Source organism: Papio anubis, chromosome 8 (genome assembly GCF_008728515.1).
Source record: "Papio anubis isolate 15944 chromosome 8, Panubis1.0, whole genome shotgun sequence".
Taxonomy (NCBI): Eukaryota; Metazoa; Chordata; class Mammalia; order Primates; family Cercopithecidae; genus Papio; species Papio anubis.
In genome coordinates this window covers 15783249-15801944 of record NC_044983.1, presented here as the reverse complement: position 1 = coordinate 15801944, position 18696 = coordinate 15783249, and the positions used below count along the sequence as shown (strand labels likewise).

Here is an 18696-nt window from a genome sequence, read left to right as displayed (position 1 = left end):
GTTAACGCAATGATCACAGGGTCCTGAGGTGACATACATCCTCAGCTTACAAAGATAACAGGATTAAGAGATTAAAGTGAGACAGGTGTAAGAAATTATAAGAGTATTATTAGGGAAGTGGTAAATGTCCATGAAATCCTCACAATTTTTGTTTCCTCTGCTGCGGCTCCAGCCAGCCCCTGCATTCAGGGTCCCTGACTTCCCGCAACGGTGGACATTGCCACATTATGATAGCCAGGATGTGGGAACAACCTAAATGTCCATAGGGTAAAGCAAATATGGCATATATGTGCAATGGAGCATTATGCAGCCCCTAAAAAGAAGAAAGTCCTGCCATATGCAGTGATACAGATAAAGCTGGAGGACACCATGCTAAGTGAAATAAGCCAGTCATGGGGCAAATACTGTATGATTCTACTTATAGGAGGCATCTAACATAGTCAAAGTCAGAAACAGAGTAGAATGGTGGTCGCCGGGGAATGGGAACTTACTGTTCAATGGTACAAGGTTTGTTATGCAAGGGCAAAAAAGTTTTCAAGATATTTGTTACAGCATTGTGCCTATAGTTAACAATATTGTATTGTTCCCTTAAAATTTTGTTGTGAAGGTAGATCTCATATTAAGTGTTCTTGCCACAATTTTAAAAAACTAAACAAAAAGGGAAAAATAAGTGGCTGGACAGAAAAGAAGAAATGTATGAAGGACTAAGGAATATATGAAAAATGTTTACCAAATATGAGTTAAAATAACATGCTCTCAGTTCTTGCTTATTTCTTAATGCTAGTACCTGATACTGGCAAAGAGTAAGAAACAGCACTCACATGTACAGCTCCTTAAGTGTGAATTACAGCAGCTGTAGCAGAGAGCAAACACCTTCTACCCAGGAATTCTGATTTTCAGAATTGGGTCTAGGAAAATACTTTATTTCCTTATTTACTGCTTTTCAGAATTATTTACAATGGGGGAAAATTGGAAACAACCTGTATACCTTATAGGAATTAAGTTCATTGACATTTTAAAGACATTTTTGAAGCCATTGAAATAACAATATAAAGGCTTATTTAATCCCATGGAAAGATAAGTGTGAAATTTTTAAGTTTAATAAGTTTATTAAGCTTATAGTAAGTTTAAAAACAAATTGCAGAGCAGTCTGATGTGTAAGTAATTTAAATTAAAAAAAAAATTCTTACCGGGTGCGGTGGCTCACGCCTGTAATCCCAGCACTGTGGGACACCAAGATGGGCATATCACGAGGTCAGGAGATTGAGACCATCCTGGCTAACACGGTGAAACCCTGTCTCTACTAAAAATACAAAAAAAAAAAAAGAATTAGCCGGGCGTGGTGGTGGGCGCCTGTAGTCCCAGCTATTCGGGAGGCTGAGGCAGGAGAATGGCATGAACTCGGGAGGCGGAGCTTGCAGTGATCTGAGATCGCGCCACTGTACTCCAGCCTGGGGGACAGAGCGAGACTCTGTCAAAAAAAAAAAAAAAACTACAATGAACACATGGGTTTTGTTTTTTAAAAACAAACATTGTACATGAATTCAAAGCGTTACTGCTTTTAATTTAAACTCTTATTTTGCTTATTGCAAAATAAAAGGCAATGTCACTGTTCTTTGAGAGCTTATCAATGGAAGTTGATAAGTGGTTGGAAGTTGATTGTTTTTCTAATTGCTTTGTGTTAATTTTTTGATAATTACAATATATCTTCATACCGAGGAAGAGGATAGTGTGGAAAAATTGGGCCTTAAGTTGAAGTTTATACAACTGGAATAGAGAATTGAACTTATTACATTAAAGACTATGAGGAGTAAAATGAAGACAGTGTTGCAATTAATGCTGTGTTAGGGAAAGTAAGGAAATAAATGTTAAGATTAATGTTCCATATTAGGCTAAAGAAGATTGGTTGGATAGAGATGCTTGAATCTCCAAACAAGCCACTTGGTTTAAATTTTAATCTTCCTCATTCTTTATGATAATTAACAATAACAGATAAATTGAGTGCATTTTGTAGCATCTAAGCACATTATACAGATTATGCTAGAATCTTGTCTAGAATCATGACATTGTTTTCTAAATCCCTGATTTAAAAAACCACATTTCTATGTAGATTTCAGTGGAATTTCTGTTTGTTTGAATATACTGTGATATTACAACATATTGACTTACCAAACATTTTGTATCATCATGTTTTGTTATTTAAGCCTTAGTATAGACTTTACACATCATTTGTTTTTCTTTGTGTCATTATGAAAACTCTAGTCATTTTGTAGGCTTTCTAGAAAATTATTCTAACACTTAAATTTCTTGATTTTTTTCTGGCTCCAGGATTTTTGGAAAAAAAGGAAAATACAAACACATATAATAAAGAAAAATAGAAGTCTTACCTCTTCCACCTCCCAGAGCATTGCTGACATTTTGGCATGTTTGCTCCAATATACTTTATCCTTTTTGTTTGAAGTTGAGATCCTACATTGCATAAAATTTTAAATCATGGTTTTGTTTTCCACTGACATCCTAACACAGGCTCTGCTTCATAGAGACTCATCTTTTTTTTTTTTTTTTTTTTTTTTTTGTGAGGAGGAGTTTCGCTCTTGTTGCCCAGCCTGGAGTGCAGTGGTGCAATCTCTGCTCATTGCAACCTCCATCTCCTGGATTCAAACGGTTCTTACCTGTCACCATGCCCAGCTAATTTTTTGTATTTTTAGTAGAGACGGGGTTTCACCATGTTGGCCAGGCTGGTCTTGAACTCCTGACCTCAGATGATCCCACCCACCTTGGCCTCACAAAGTGCTGAGATTACAGGTATGTAATCTCACCACCACACCCGGCTCATAAAGATTCATAGCTAACGTTTTACCAACTACAAACTGTTCTGCCTTAGGCACTAAAATTTCCTTATGTTTTCCTCTCTTGTCCTCAAGTGATGCCTATCTTTTCCTCTTAAATTAAGACTTTTAAAAATAACAAAGACACTTTTTTAGGTACTTCTCTCACATTCGTTCAATTTCAGAAAATACAGAGTGCCTGAGTGGTAACAGACGATCAAATAATCAAAGAATTTTTTTGAACCAGTTTTTTTTTAATCTTGGCTCCCCCCAGAGGCATATATGGTATAAAAATAGTTGTGACCTGAAAGTACTTGCTTATCCGGTTATTTAAATGAGCAAACGTAAAGTGTGTAAGAGAGTGCTTGGAGCAGTAGATTGTAAGTGATGGCCATTCGTGTTTAGGGATTGCCAGGGCAGCTCCCTTGCTTTGGTGCACTTGTGCTGCATGGCCACCAGGAGGCAGATTATGTTTGGGAAAGAATCGAAACCTAGTTTGTGCAGTTCTGTCATGTGTCTAATACACCTTGCTATGTTTGTGTGTGTATTTCACTGTACAAACGAATGACTTTTGGCTTTTCCTCCTCACTGGAACTGTTTTAGTTTATTCCTGCAGCTTCTTACTCTGCTGTTAAGAGATATCATTAACAACATCTATTTTTAATATGTGTGGTTATAGCTTAATGTAATTCAAGTAAAAATGTTAATGAATCTGATTAATTGGTGATTAGATTGCTGATTTCCTCTTTTAGGGAGTCTAAAGAACTTCCCTTTTAACAGGATAATTTAAGGCCGGGCGCGGCGGCTCACGCCTGTAATCCCAGCACTTGGGAGGCCGAGGTGTGTGGATCACCTGAGGTCAGGAGTTCAAGACCAGCCTGGCCAACATGGTGAAACCCCGTCTCTACTAAAAATACAAAAATCAGCCAGGCGTGGTGGCGGGCGCCTGTAATCCCAGCTACTTGGGAGACTGAGGCAGGATAATCACTTGAACCCGGCAGGTAGAGGTTGCAGTGAGCAGAGACCGTGCCGTTGCATTCCAGCCTGGGCAACAAGAGTGAAACTCCATCTGAAAAAAAGAAAAAAAAAGGATAATTTAGAATTTACTATTACTGAATAAACAACAGACACAACCAAAATAAAGAAAAACCACCTCCTACTATATGGAGTGGTGGCATATCTGTTTTTAATCATATCAAAATTTAACTCCATTCTTCTATTTATGTTTTTAATGCTGATTGATTTCTTGGTTTTTACAAGGTTTTGGGGGGTGGAGGAAAAGGTTCTGGTATATTTTTAATATGTAGAATCTGGAAGGAAAAGGTGTTTAGGTTTTTTAATAATAAACTGGGATGAAGTAAAAGGCAACCCCTAAAAGCAGCTTGCCTTGACTTTAATTCCTTGATCATTTGGCTTCAGTTGCCATGGTGCAGTGTATTTAGCGGGTTTTCCGTCAGTGTATGAACTAGGTGTATCTTTCTCACAGGAGCCCTGGACGGGTTATTGGGTCTGTCTCCCTTGCTGACAGCCTCTAAAATGGCAAGTTGGGGGCTTGAGTAAAGAGGGAGGGGATCTGAGGGAAGAGGACTTACTTAAATTTTCCCTTCCTCCCTCTCTCCTCCCCGCTTCATAACCTACTCTATAGAATTTCTGAAAGAACTGCTTCCTGCCGGTTTTAGTAGCACTTACTAGTGTTATTTATGGTAACAATTCTGCATTTATTTCTGAGTCTTATTTTCTAGGAAATCTTGGAAACCGGCATAGGACATTTTTAAAACATTGTTTTGTTGTACTTTATAACATTTTTTTAAAATGTTAAGAGCTGAGGCTATTTGTGGTTTATTGGAATTAGCTTAAGTGGGCATGTTGTTGTTAATTCTTAGATCCATATCTTTGTTTTACAAGTTCTTTTGGTTTTTGCCATCGTGTTTTAACATGCTTTTACAAGCCACTCTGCTGAAATAAAAATTAGTAGATAACTGGCAAAAGATACTGATAACTGTACCCTCCTCACACTCCTAGTCTTTAAAGAGCGCTGTAAGAGACCACTTGATGTTCTAAATTACTCACACAATAAATGTAGTCTTTAGAATATGCCAATCTGATAGACTATTCCTCTGGAACTCTGATATTACCTCTGGTAGAGAAACCGTATTCATCTTTCATTGCTGACTATTTGTGAGGTCCTCAGCATGTGGGAATTAAAGTTGAACTTTAACCTTTTGACAATCTGTCATTAATATATTAGAATAGAAATTTTCTTAAAATATTTCAGTTGGGAACATTTATTGCCTGAAGTCTTAAAAAAAAAAAAACAAAAAACAAAAAAAACAAAAACAAAATTTTTCCAAAATACCAGGCTTAAATATAGGCTTACATGAAAAATATCTAGAGAAAAAAATACTCCTGTTATTAGTGCAAATATAAGGAGAGAAAAATGTGAAAATCAGGACACAGTGTACTTTCAGGAAATCTTAATTTTTTTCTAATTATGAGATAAACACTAGGCATTTGAAGTCATTTCCCCTAGCGATCTTTCAAGTGGTTACAGGATCTGTGACATTATTGGTTGTTTTCTAAAGCTCCTGAGACCACCCACTTTCTCCTCCCCTTTACCATCTCGGATGAAAACCCTGACAACTCCGCAAGCATGCACAGTGTGATGTGGTTCAGAGGCGGCTTCTGGACCTGCAGGAAGGAGATTTTATTCAGAGGAAGAGCATCGTTTTGGCAACATCTGGAAGTGAAAACGGAAGCCAGAAACACTTGGCTAGCCCTGGGGGATTTTTTTTTCTTCTTTGCCTCTCTGGTGGAATGACATTTGCTGTGTAGGCATGTTTCCTCTCACTGTATTTCTTGGCCTTGAAGAGTACTGAGTTTAAAAAGACAGTATGTGACAGTGCATGGACATTGCCTCTTCTGTGAAATCTCGCCACCTGCTCCGAAGACATGTTGTTGTCTCCCAAATTCTCCTTATCCACCATTCACGTACGACTGACAGCCAAAGGATTGCTTCGAAACCTTCGACTTCCTTCAGGGTTTAGGAGAAGCACTGTTGTTTTCCACACAGGTCTGTCTTGCGTACATCTCTGCTTAGTGTTGCGTGGGGGACGTCTTCATTAATTTGCAGATGTTTATCAGAGGTTTTTCCAAGGAGACGGATAATTGGAGAAACCAAGCTCTCTCTAATGAGAGATGAGGCTTAATTTAAAAATTGTTTTCTGTTGCTTCAGCACAAGTGCATAATACTTTTACTTTTAGCAGCAGATGGTGTTGTTTGTGTTGATGGAAGTCAGAATTGTTGCCTTGGTGTTCCCTAGCTCTTTCTCTGTCACCAGCCAAGTGTGTGAAAATCAGCACCTGTTAAATTATATTTTACTTCCAGTGGTTGGGAAATAGGACATAGGTAAATTTAGAAGAATATTTCTTTTCCCCCTGTGTAGATGAGAAGGTTTCCATCGTTTTTCATTGGATAGTTTCTCAGTCAGATGAGACAGTTAATTGTAATATGCTGAAAGATTTCCCTATTCTAAACTCTTCTGACAGAAGACATCCTAATGGTTTTGGGGAAGTAGTAAGTGAATCGCAAATCTCCTTTCCCAGTCTTCACAGTAATAACGTGTGCAGTCTCAAAATACTTCCCCTGAGGTTTATGTTTGTATCTGCTTTTCATTCTCTGTGCCTAAGATGAAAACAAATTTAGTATATATTTTAGGCACATGGTGACCTGTCTGCTCAGTTTTAGGGGATTGGGTTGGCCTACATTGCTACTTTTGTTCTAGATGATTTTTACAACCACAGTGAATTAAATCAGTTTTCTTCTGTAAAACATGTTAGCTGGGGTGCTGTTACATTTGTTTTGGGCTGGTTGGTGTTAGGTGTTGCAGGATTGTTTGATGAGGATGTAAATAGATTTTTTTTTTTTCTGCTTCATGTGCATGTGACCCCTCGTGTGTCTTGTTTTGCACTTGGCTCATCTCTGCCCCTGGGGAGTTTTTTTCAGCTGACTGTTTTTAGTTTTCCCAGAGGCGTCTCCTTTCTCTGTGGGAGAATTCTGATTTTTTCTAGCACCTCTCTCTGGTGTTTCGTAACTCCCCTTGACCTGTCATTTGAGTTTGCCAGCCTCTCCCTTTCAGTCTGAGCTGCCAGCTGAAGGTAAATGGGGGAGGCAGCGAGGAGGTGGTCAGCAGTGCCACTCCTCTCCCAGCCCAGGGCCGCTGCAGCCCTTCCAACTGAAAAAATTAATAGGTGGGGGGGAAAAAAAATTAAAGGGTACCCTATATTCTCTATATTTGCAATAATTTGTCTGATCGAAAGTAGCTCCACATCGCTTTTAATTTTAACGAGCTTTTTTAAAAAAATACTACAATCCACACCCCAAGTTAAAAATAAAATCAAACAGTGTGGAAGGTTGTGCAGTCCTGGGCAAGCCTCTCTCTAACCCTGGGTCCCTGTCTGCGCTCCGTGGAGACAGCCACTCTCAGGCTGCTTGTATAGTGTCCTTGCACGTTTCCAGTCACGTGTAAATCTACGTAGGTCTTTTGTATTCTTTTTGTGTTATACAGAAATAAAAGTGTACTATATATTCTATACCTTTTTAAAGCTAATGTATTTTAGATTTGCATGTGATCACGTTTATTTGCCTCATTAAAAAAAATTAGTTCTGTAACATTCCATTGTTGGATAAGTCATGATTTACTTAACCAGTGCTCTGGTAGTAGACATTCTAAGTTGTTTGTAGTGTTGTTGTGAAGCAGGTAGCTTTCCAAGACAGCTTAAGCAAAAGACACAAGGCTTCTGTTACCAGAGTTTGATTAATAGTGATGTATTGGGCACATTTTATTTTCTAAACTTATGTAAAACTATTTTTTGTTGATTTGCAATCATAATTTTTTGAGCTAGAGTTCACATAGAGGTGATCTAATCTATCTTATACCAGGAAGTCTCAGGCCCAGAGAGGTGAATTCACTTGCCCAAAGGCGCACAGTAAGTGGCAGAGATAGGACTAAAACTTGGGACCTCTATTTAGAATTTTTGGCGTGCATATTTTCCGGCTGCGAATTTTGCTGTAATTTTGTTAGATCCAAGGAATAGCAGGGATGGAGAAAGTGTTTTGTTTGTGTGTTGGAGGCTTTTTAAAATCCTGTAAGGAATACAATTCTGCTTACTCCCAATATCGGTCTTTTGTGGGCTTATCCGTATTATGTCATTTTAATGTCTGAGAAATCGTCCGTCAGGTGGGTATTGACACCGTCGCAGTGACTCTTATCTGAACGGACTGTCAGCAGTACCTTGGGTTTGTATCCTTAGTGAAGGAAGTGGTGTTGGTTGCCTCTGTGCAGTAGTGTTGACCTGGATTCCAAGAGGCCTGGATTATAGCCTTGATTCTGCTAGTGACCAAGTGAATAGCCCTGTGCACCTAACCTCACAGGGCTACAAAATAAGGAAATCACATGAGATGACTTTCAGGTTCCCCTTAGCCTCAAAATCTGTGAATTTTCTGACTGAAGATTGGAAAACCCTCAGTGTATTATTCTGCTTGGAAATTCATCTTATCTAAATGAATTGTCTCCTTATTTTTACCTCCTAAATTCAGTTAATACTCCTGAATTATCTGTTTCTTTTCATGACACCATGTGTCTGCTCATCAGAACCCACCTTTGTTTTCTGTTGTTGTTTGTTTGTTTTAGATGGAGTCTCGCTCTGTCGCCTAGGCTGGAGTCCACTGGTGCTATCTCGGCTGGCTGCAACCTCCACCTCCCAGGTTCAAACAATTCTCCTGCCTCAGCCTCCCGAGTAGCTGGGATTACAGGCGCCCATCACCACGCCCAGCTAACTTTTTTGTGTTTTTAATAGAGATGGGGTTTCACCACGTTGGCCAGACTGGTCTGGAACTCCTGACCTCAGGCAATTCACCTGCCTCAGCCTCCCAAAGTGCTGGGATTATAGGCATGAGCCACCGTGCCTGGCCATACCCCACCTTTGATTCATTACTTGTCCTGATTTATCCACGATCAATTGGTTGTCATACTGTTAAGACTCCATCATTTGAAATCTCTATTTGTTTTTACCCCCTGCCATTACCCTAGTTCAGGCACTATTATGTTGAAGCATTGAAATTGCTCTCTTGGCTGGTGCCAGTGGCTCACACCTGTAATCCCAGCACTTTGGGAGGCCAAGGCAAGAAGATCACTTAAGGCTAGGAGTTTGAGACCAGCCTTGGAGAGTTAGCGAGACCCCGTCTCTATTTAAAAAACCACACACACAAAATTACTCTTCTAATAAGTAAAATGTGGTCAAATATGAACAGTTTTGTATAATCCAGGCTAAGATGTTGACTGGGCTTTCTGAAAAGCTTTCTGTTTGGTCCGTGCCTCCAGCCTTTCCCTTGCTTCTAAACTGTCTTTCGCATTACAGATTAATGCATTCATTTCATAAGGAAGTACCTGTTAGATGTGTACTGTGTACCAGGCATGATGGTAGATGCTGAAAGTATGGCTGGGAGTAAGCCAAATGGACCCTGCCTTCACACAGCCCACTGTTTAACAGAAGGAGAGAGAGCACCAGGTGATAATACAGGGTGTGGACCGGTGCCCAGCCAGCTCTTAGCAGGTGGAGGTACCTTTAATCCAGGTCCTCCAGTAGAAGTGCCTTTTAAGTTGCGTTCTCAGGAAATGGAGAATTAAGCAAGAAACCAAGTGTTTCAGACAGAGAAAAAAGCATGTAAAAGCCTAGAGGGGTTTGAGGAAGGGCTCCTTCAAGGAAACAAAAGAGTTGTAATATTTCTGAGCATAGAATGTGGTGGGACGGGGGCTGGCCATTATAGAGATCCAGCCAGAATAAGCTTTCTCACTGATCCCACGTAGAGGTCACTGCAATAGGACTCTTAACATTTTATACCTATCTGTGGGACAGAGACTAGAGAAGTCACAGGCTCTATTTCCCAGCCTCCCTTCCAGGTAGATACAGTCATGTGACTGAGACCCGGCCAATGAGACGGAAGCTTAAGCGACCTGGCACCTGGGCACTGGGCACTGTGATATATTATTACTGGGTGGTGTCCACCACTGGTGAAGCGTGCTGTTGGATCGAGGTTATCTTTCCTCTGTAAATAGGGGAGAGGAGGGAATTTGTCAGGAACTGTGCATGATGTTGCAGGACATCAGGCGCAGATGAAAATCTGAGACGTGCAGTGATGACTTCACTGACGTGGGGAAAGGTCAGCAATAGTCTTTCTTACCAAAGTATTAAACTCCGTCTCTTTCAGAATTTTACCTGAGCTTACTAGTTCTATTTTTATAGTGAGGCAGGGGAAGGAAAAGACTTTGCTAAGAATTTATTCCCTGCCAGTTAGCATTCAGTTTTTCTATGAAGCTGGAAATTCTTGTATTAATTACTATGAAGAGTGTCATTTGAACCTCACAGGGTAATTTCCTTCTTAACTCCAGTGAAGGCAATTCAGTACACTAAGGACAGAATTCTTTCTGCTGAGCTAGTGACATTAAACGTGATTACTGCAGCGCAAAGGAGGAGGAACACGTGTACATACATATCGAGGAATGGCAGAGTTAGTATCAGGACAAAATATTTCCATTTACTTTTGCTATTTTATTATATTTTGAACTTTTAGGTTCAGGGATACATGTAAAGGTTTGTTACACAGGTAAACTCATGTCACAGAGTTTGTTGTACAATAAATAGTTTATTGTACAGATGATTTCATCACCCAGGAATTAAGGCCAGTACCTGAGTTATTTTTTTCTGCTCCTCTCCCTCCTCCTTCCCTGCACCCTCACGTAGACCCCCCGTGTCTGTTTCCCTTCTTTGTGTTCATGAAGAGAACCGTTTTAAACAGGTGTTCAGTAAGAGGCAGGCAGAATGTGAATGCGTTTGTTTACAATGAAATTGATCAAATTATGTTCTCGCATTTGGTATTCACTTTCGACTCCTTTTAGATGGAATTAATAGCTTCACTAAGAAGCAACTTGTCCCCCCGAAGAAAAGCAGCTTTGAGGTTGTTTAGTGGCTCCACCATGTCGGAATCCTCATCTCTGCTGTCTTCTTAGCCCTGTCTTCATGATTGTTGCCTCATGGTCTCACAGCGGCTGCTCCAGAAAGGAAGAAAAAGAAATGAGGAAGGGGTGGTGCCAGGTCGCTTAAGCTTCCGTCTCATTGGGCGGGTCTCAGTCACATGACTGTATCTACCTGGAAGGGAGGCTGGGAAATAGAGCCTGTGACTTCTCTAGTCTCTGTCCCACAGATAGGTATAAAATGTTAAGATCCCTATTGCAGTATCTGCCACAGAGAAGGCAGAACAGGTATTTCTCAAGTGGATGTTGGCTGATTATAAATGAGGGCAGTATATTATTTAACAAGTTGGACCTTGCAACAGGCCTTGCTGTTTATTCTATGCATTTTGGAGGGGCATTGATTACGTATTTGTAATGATTCCAGTTAAACTTTCAAGTTGTTTTATTGTTTGGATGTAAGTCTTAATATTTGATTTTTGATCTCTTGAATGAATTTTCAGTTATAAAATACATTGGGAAGGAATGTGCTCAACTTTAAGTATGGCTTTTGTATGCTTAATATGTTATTGTTGCATTTATGGATGTATTATGGATTAGGAGGGCATTTATTCATGTACCGTTAGGGTGACAGTAAATAAACTTCAGTTTCTCTTGTGTTTTTTGTACCACAAAATGTAGACATCAGTGAGGCCATATTAGAAACCTTCCATTAAAATACCACATATGTTAGAATTTGCATGTGAAAAGATAACATTTAGGCTTTTGTAGAATGCAGAAGAAATCAAAAGGACCAAGATGAAGAAGAATGTGAGATGTAGCCTTTCACTGCCCCTTAGTTATCTTACTGTGAATCCAGATTCTTCCTTTCAGCCTCCTTGAAGGCAGTCATGAAGGATTTTGCTGGACTCTTGCCACATAGACAAGCGTTAGCTAAAAACTGGTATTACGAATGGTATGATGCTGAAATCATTTTGCTGTGGATTGATTCCAAGCTTCGGTAGCCGTGGCAGTTTTAGAGCTGTAGCTTTGCCGTGACATGAAGATCTGCACTTTTGTAGTTACAGCTTTCTGTTGAAGAAGACAATAAAGTGTTAAATGGCAAGTTTTGTTCACAATAGGTAAGATTTTGGAAAGTTTTTTTTTTTTTTTTTGACCGAGTCTCGCTCTGTCGCCCAGGCTGGAGTGCAGTGGCCGGATCTCAGCTCACTGCAAGCTCCACCTCCCGGGTTCACACCATTCTCCTGCCTCAGCCTCCCAAGTAGCTGGGACTACAGGCGCCCACCACCTCGCCCGGCTAGTTTTTGTATTTTTGGTAGAGATGGAGTTTCACTGTGTTAGCCAGGATGGTGTCGATCTCCTGACCTCGTGATCCTCCCGCCTCGGCCTCCCAAAGTGCTGGGATTACAAGCTTGAGCCACCGTGCCCGGCCGATTTTGGTAAGTTTTTAAAAGTGAGATGTTGAAAGAGACCGTATGTCCTAATCTGACAAGTTTCAGATAATTAGAGTTTTATTACACTAAATTACATTTTAACTTGGTATCTACTTTCACACACAAATGGAAAGGAAATAATTATGGTTTGGAGTTGCATTCATAATGGGAAGGACAGCAGTGTTTTTCATCAAGAGACATTGGAGGAACATGGCAAGCTGTATATAGTAAATAGTTGTTTCATTAGAACAATTTATTCTGGTTAATTGAGAATTACCCTATAAATAAAGTAATATACTTTTTATGAGCTTTAAAACATCTTTCAGAGCTATGAATAATATTTTATTAATAATGTATGCGTATTATTTTCCTAGGTAGAAACACAACAGGTGTGATTTTAAAGATATCTAATATTGAATGTCATATTTCTGTGTTTAAGGAAATACTTTGGGTTATTTTAGTACACAAGGGTCCTTTTTATAAACATCAGCAATTATGTGGCTCTGTGGAAAATTAAGACTAACAGAGCTTTCTTTTTGGGTGAGAGATTTGCCTTTTTTCTCCCTGGTGACCTGAGTCCTAGGCACCTCTCTTCCAAATTGCTTGTCCTTAACTTCTTAGTATTTTGAGAATGATGTTCTCTTTTTATTTATTGCCTGTGTTACAAATATTTCTAGTATTTAACTGGCTATTTTAATTTTCGTTTCTGTTGTAAGATACTCTTTTTTTTTTTTTTCTTTTCCTTTGGGAAGACACCGGGTAGTGGGATTGCTGGGTTGAATGGTAGTTCTATTTTTAGTTCTTTGAGGAATCTCCATACTGTTTTCCATAGAGATTGTACTAATTCACATTCCCACCAACAGTGTATAAGCATTGCCTTCTCTCCACATCCTTGCCAACATCTATGGTTTTTTGACTTTTTAGTAATAGCCATTCTGATATGAGATGGTATCTCATTGTGGTTTTAATTTGCATTTCTCTGATGATTAGTGATGTTGAACATTTTTTCTAATGTTCTGCTTTTGCATATGTTGGCTGCTTCTCTGTCTTCTTTTGAGAAAAGTCTCTACATGTCCTTTGCCCATTTTTTATTGGGGTTGTATTTTTTCTTGTTGAGTTGTTGGTTTTCCTTATAAATTCTGAATATTAGATATTTGTCAAATGCATAGTTTGCAAATATTTTCTCCCATTCTATAGGTTGTCTGTTTCCTCTGTTGACTGTTTCTTTTACTGTGCAGAAGCTTTTTAGTTTAAGTCCCATTCGTCTAGTTTTGTTTTTGTTGCATTTGCTTTGGAGATCTTAGTGATGAATTCTTTGCCTTGGCCAGTGTTTTTTCTAGTCCGCCCCCGCCCAGGAATTTTTATTGTTTCAGGTCTTACGTTGTAAGTCTTCAATCTGTCTTGAGTTCATTTTTGCATGTGATAAGAGACAGGGCTCCAGTTTCTCTCTTCTCATTTTCCCAGCACCGTTTTTTCAGTAGGATGTCCTTTCTCCGTTGTATGTATTTTTGCTGACTTTGTCAAAGATCAATTAGCTGTAAGCATGTGGCTTTATATCTGGGTTCTCTGTTCTCTTCCATTGATCTATGTGTCTATTTTTAGACCAGTGTCATGCTTTTTTGGTTGCTATAGGAGGGAGGCAGTGCCTTCTTAAAAGTATTTCTGAATGTGGTGAATTTGTGTTAACTCTTCTTTGAGTTAGTAGTCCATTCTAGGTCCATAAGAGTATGAGAAATTTGCTTTTTTCCTGCCAGCTATGTGAAAAATAGTTAAGGGCGAGTTTGGACTGTTGCTTCAGGAAAAAATTTTATAAGTATAATTAACCCAAACAGGAATTTTTTATGTGAATATGCTTTCTGTTCTCTAATCTGCTTTTAATGTGAAGAAAAGAAGTAGAACCCTTTTTCATATAATATGAGCTACTGCAACAAATTCTACCAATATAGTAATGAAAAGTTTAAATGCTGAGGCATCGTAAGTCCTTCTCCCACCCCCCAAAAATAATTGGCTTGGGTAATTTTTTTTGTTGTTGTTGTTGAGATGGAGTCTTGCTCTGTCACTCAGGCTGAAGTGCCGTGGCACGATCTCAGCTCACTGGTATCTCCACCTCCTGGGTTCCCGCCATTCTCCTGCCTCAGCCTCCCGAGTAGCTGGGACTACAGGTGCCCGCCACCACACCCGGCTAATTTTTTGTATTTTCAGTAGAGACAGGGTTTCACCGTGTTAGCCAGGATGGTCTCGATCTCCTGACCTCGTGATCCACCCGCCTCAGCCTCCCAAAGTGCTGTGATTATAGGCGTGAACCACCACGCCCGGCCTGGCTTGGGTAATTTTAAATGTCTAAACACTGTGCTTTGCTGAGCTTAAAATTGTCCATTTTCAGTAAATGCCGTATCTACCTAGAAATAGAAAAATATTGTATGTCTCCTGAATTATTACTGTTAACTCTTTTAGAGTAAACAGCTAATGAAGGGAACACTGGAAAACTTTATACGAACGTAAGCTAATAGTTGACATGAATGATAACTTTAAAAAACTATATGTAAGATTGCATAGGCAGGATAAGCACCTGCCACCAGATGCTGGGGAAACCCTGACTGAAGGAACTTGTGTGTAGGTGTCCCTATGAGGACTTTTAGATGTGTATGATTAGATTAGGCAGAAGGAAGGGAGTTTTCTGTCTGTCCATGCTGCTGGCAGGGATGAAGAGACCCCTCACTAGCCTCTGAGTTCATAACCTATGTTTTGTCAGCCCCACAAACATCGGTTTTTAATGCAATACGTTGTGGAAAGCACATACCATCCGGTCAGTGACTGTCACCTTTATACAGATGGGTTGAGATTTGGAGTTGAAGAGGTGAGCACTGGGGAAACATGAGTCAGCAGAGATCTTTGGTGTTTTTGTGGCTGTCTGAGCAATACCACCCTCTTATGTGATACTTCTCCTGTCCCCCAGAGCACCAGAGCAGGTGCACACCCACCACAGCAGCGCCGTCATGGTAGATTTTAATAAATGTATTTCATGAGTGAGTGAGTAGGTCAATGAGTATACACAAAAGTAGACAACATTCGTTTCCAAATTCTGTGTTTAGTTTGTGTTTCATGGAACCCAAGGCAATCTCCCTCAGTAGGTCTCCTCTCTAACTGGATTTTATTAATGTGAAAAGCCAGCAGATTGCGGAAATGTGTGGCTTGTTTGACCTAGAACGGATGTGTCCTGAGCTGCTAGTATGTGGTGATGGTTAGTCCATGTCTGAATGGGTAGGTTTTTTTTCTCAAAATTGTTTTTGGTCTTGGGATATGGAGGACTGTTTGCCTAAGTGACTTGAGCCTGAGAAATGGGCATCTTCCTCTTTAACCAACTACTTTCTTTAAGAAGATGATGCATGACTTCATTGCACTAGTTTTAAATTTTATTAAATTGAGGTTTCTGAGTAGAAAGAGCAAAGAGAGCCAACAGTGTTATCCAGCTGTTTTCCAGATGAGCCAATATCTTTGGTTCTGGCCTTTGTTTTCCTGATGGAGGTCCCCATTTCATTAGAATGAGTCCCAGTAAGGCTGGATCACAGCTGACGATGGTAATTATCTTGTTGAGAGAAATCTGAATCCATGTAGAAGTTAACATTTAATTTTAAGATTTCTGATTAAATTGATCCTTTGAAATCAGAGCGTGTTCTGTTAATAGGTACAGTAAACAAAATAATTTATACTTTTGTATAAAAGCTTTATTATCAAAACAGTAACATGCTGATAAACGAGGGTAAGGGCAAAGTTTGGCTGATATTATGCTAATTTCACGTAAGTAATGAATCCTGCAGGATTTAAGGGAAACCCCTGGCTTTTCAGTACTGTGAAGTACCTGTTGGTGAGCCTTGGGGCTTTGAGCATCGTTGGAGATTCTTGCATCATCTCTGATCTGCAGCTGAGCCAGGAGTGGGGAGAGAGTGGGAAGCATGTGGAAACTGGGTCATCGGCTGGCTGCCGTGTGGTCACACTTCCTCCTTAGGGAGCACAGTATATGGAGCGGAAGATTGAGTGCACAGTGCGCATTTCCAGCTCCACAGAGAGGACAGTCTGTGTGCTCATTTGCTCTCATTTTAAAATTTGAAGACACGTACTCTTAGATGAATACATAGTGTGTTCTTTCCTCCTTAATCATAAAGCTATTCTGAGTAATCACTAACAAACCCTGTGTAATGTTTAGATTCCTGTGTAATTTCCCCAAGGAAAAATTCTACATAGACTATTTCCTTGATAGCTAAGTAGTACATAAAAAATGTATGTCCTCGAATTTCACTTTAACTGTCTTTTAAAAGTAATTTTGTTTACTTCTTATATTTAACTTTTGAAGAGGTAATATATTTATCCCATGGTTAAAAAGTATAAAAAATACTTCAGGATACTTTTTAGCTATCTGATTCCTATTACCTTCTCTTCAAAAGTAAACAATGTTAGTACAATTACATGTATTCTGTGATATTTTTGTTACGGATTTATGATCAAAAAGCAAGAATCTTGAATATTTCTCCAAAATATTAATATAAAAGATTCACCTGTCAGATTTTGTAAATAATTTTAAACTGACAGTTTTAAAGCTCTGAAATTGTGTTTAAAATAACATTCATTAGCATAGAAATTCTAGAAAGAAAGCCAAATGTTATTCAGGACTCAGGAAATGATAAAGCAGTTATCAATAAATGAATTTTTAAGTAAGTTTTAGTAGGACATATACAAATGATATCAGGAGAATGAACTTGTGTCTATATTTGTTGCAGTAAATTCTAGATAGTAAAGGATCTAAAAATGTTTGTTTATAAAATTGTATTAACACATAGATGTTTATATGTAGGTTTGTTAAAATGAGTTATCAGATAGATAATGTGCTTATATGTATTAAAGCAAGATATTATTACATTTGTTGCATAAATATTTATTTTTATATATATCATGTATTACATCACCACCTAATCCACTTTCCAAAATGTGTGGGAACAGCAGAGGCTTGGCATTAGAGGCCTGGGTTCTGACTTTGAATCTGGATTCCCATAGGAGTTGTTTACACCCAGGGAAGACCATTCACACTTGTGAGCCCCCTCGTCCCCCCTGGGGTCATTGGGAGGATGAAAAGAGAGGGAAAGTGAGAACACGCTGTGATCAGTGAAACACTGGGATTATTATCACCTGTTACGTGACAATTTCTAAAAACATCTAGGAAATGACATAAAGAATACTAATCTCATGGTCAAATATTTAGATTCTTTTTTCATCAATAAGTGACTAGTAATTTGTTCGCCCTTCAGGACTATAATATATTAACTTGGCTATTTTCTGCATCTATGGAAGTGACAATTATTCATAAGCTACTATTAATTGCTAATAATAAAGAGTAATGGATAAATACTTCCTCTCATCAAGTATTACAAAGACACAGTGAAATAATGGATATTTTAGTCATTTTAGAACAGAGAATTATCAATATTAATACAAATATGAGTTATTTAACCATGTAATACAGCCATAGAAAATAAGAGCCTTTTTTCCTGCTTTTAACTTAGAGTTTATTCAATATATTTACCCATTTGTTCTTAGAACATGAGTACTGATGTTTCTTTATTTTTCTTTAAGCAATCACTGTAATAGTTTGCCTCTTCCCAAAAAATTAGAGAAAATAATTACTAAATTTCTTTACAAATTGTCTTAGATTTATTACCACAAAATGTGGATGCCATAATGAAAGACTGTTGGAATAAGGAAACTTTTTTTTTTTTTTTAGTTTCTTTTGTCTTTTTTTCCAAATTTACATTTGTTTGGATTACTTGGCTTGTTTATTTCAAGAAGCTAAGCAATTCATTTCTTATTTTTCCAATTCTGTTTGATATTCAGAATGACTGACACATTTGAAATGGTTCCAAGACTGAACAGTTTTTTATGTAAAACAGGGTAATTCCCAGGGCACTATAGCGCAGGAAGGGAATAATCACTTAGCGTGGCATTTGGGTTGGATTTGGAGTGTTAGCATGCGCTTTAAAAAAAAAACTGTGGGAGCCATTATCACTACTTGGGAAAAAAGACCGACAAAGCTTGTGTTTGGCAGAAAATGGAATAGTATAGTCAAGAGTATAGTACTCGTAGCAGTGAACTTAAAGAGGCAAAATCTGAGTGTTTTCAATGTATGTTATGATTTATTAGAGATTAGGAAATGACTCATCTGCAGTATAAATCTGTGTAATGACTAGGCCATCATCAGGGAAAAGATGAGGGATTTGTAGAAAATGTATGGGAGGAGAGAAAGGCATTTAATTAAATGTCCAGTGATTTGTGTGTTTCTTTTGGCGTATGAGATCAGAAAAGTCAGGCTTCTCGTCAGCCAAGGTTTCGCTACCAGTTTAACTGGAAAATGAGAAGCTA

The 18696-nt window shown here is 38.8% G+C and overlaps 1 protein-coding gene across 10 annotated transcripts in view; it reads left to right on the top strand.

The window, feature by feature from the left end:
• Window positions 1-18696, top strand: part of MTUS1 (microtubule associated scaffold protein 1) — a 161169-nt gene that overhangs the window by 101526 nt on the left and 40947 nt on the right. The window contains exon 1 of one of the 10 annotated variants that reach the window (XM_009212585.4): window positions 3872-5898. The exons of the other annotated variants lie outside the window; for them this stretch is intronic. Within the exon in view, the coding sequence (XP_009210849.1) occupies window positions 5778-5898 (121 nt within the window). The 5' untranslated portion in view covers window positions 3872-5777. Of the gene's footprint in view, window positions 1-3871; window positions 5899-18696 lie in introns of those variants that run through there. 10 annotated transcript variants of the gene reach the window in all.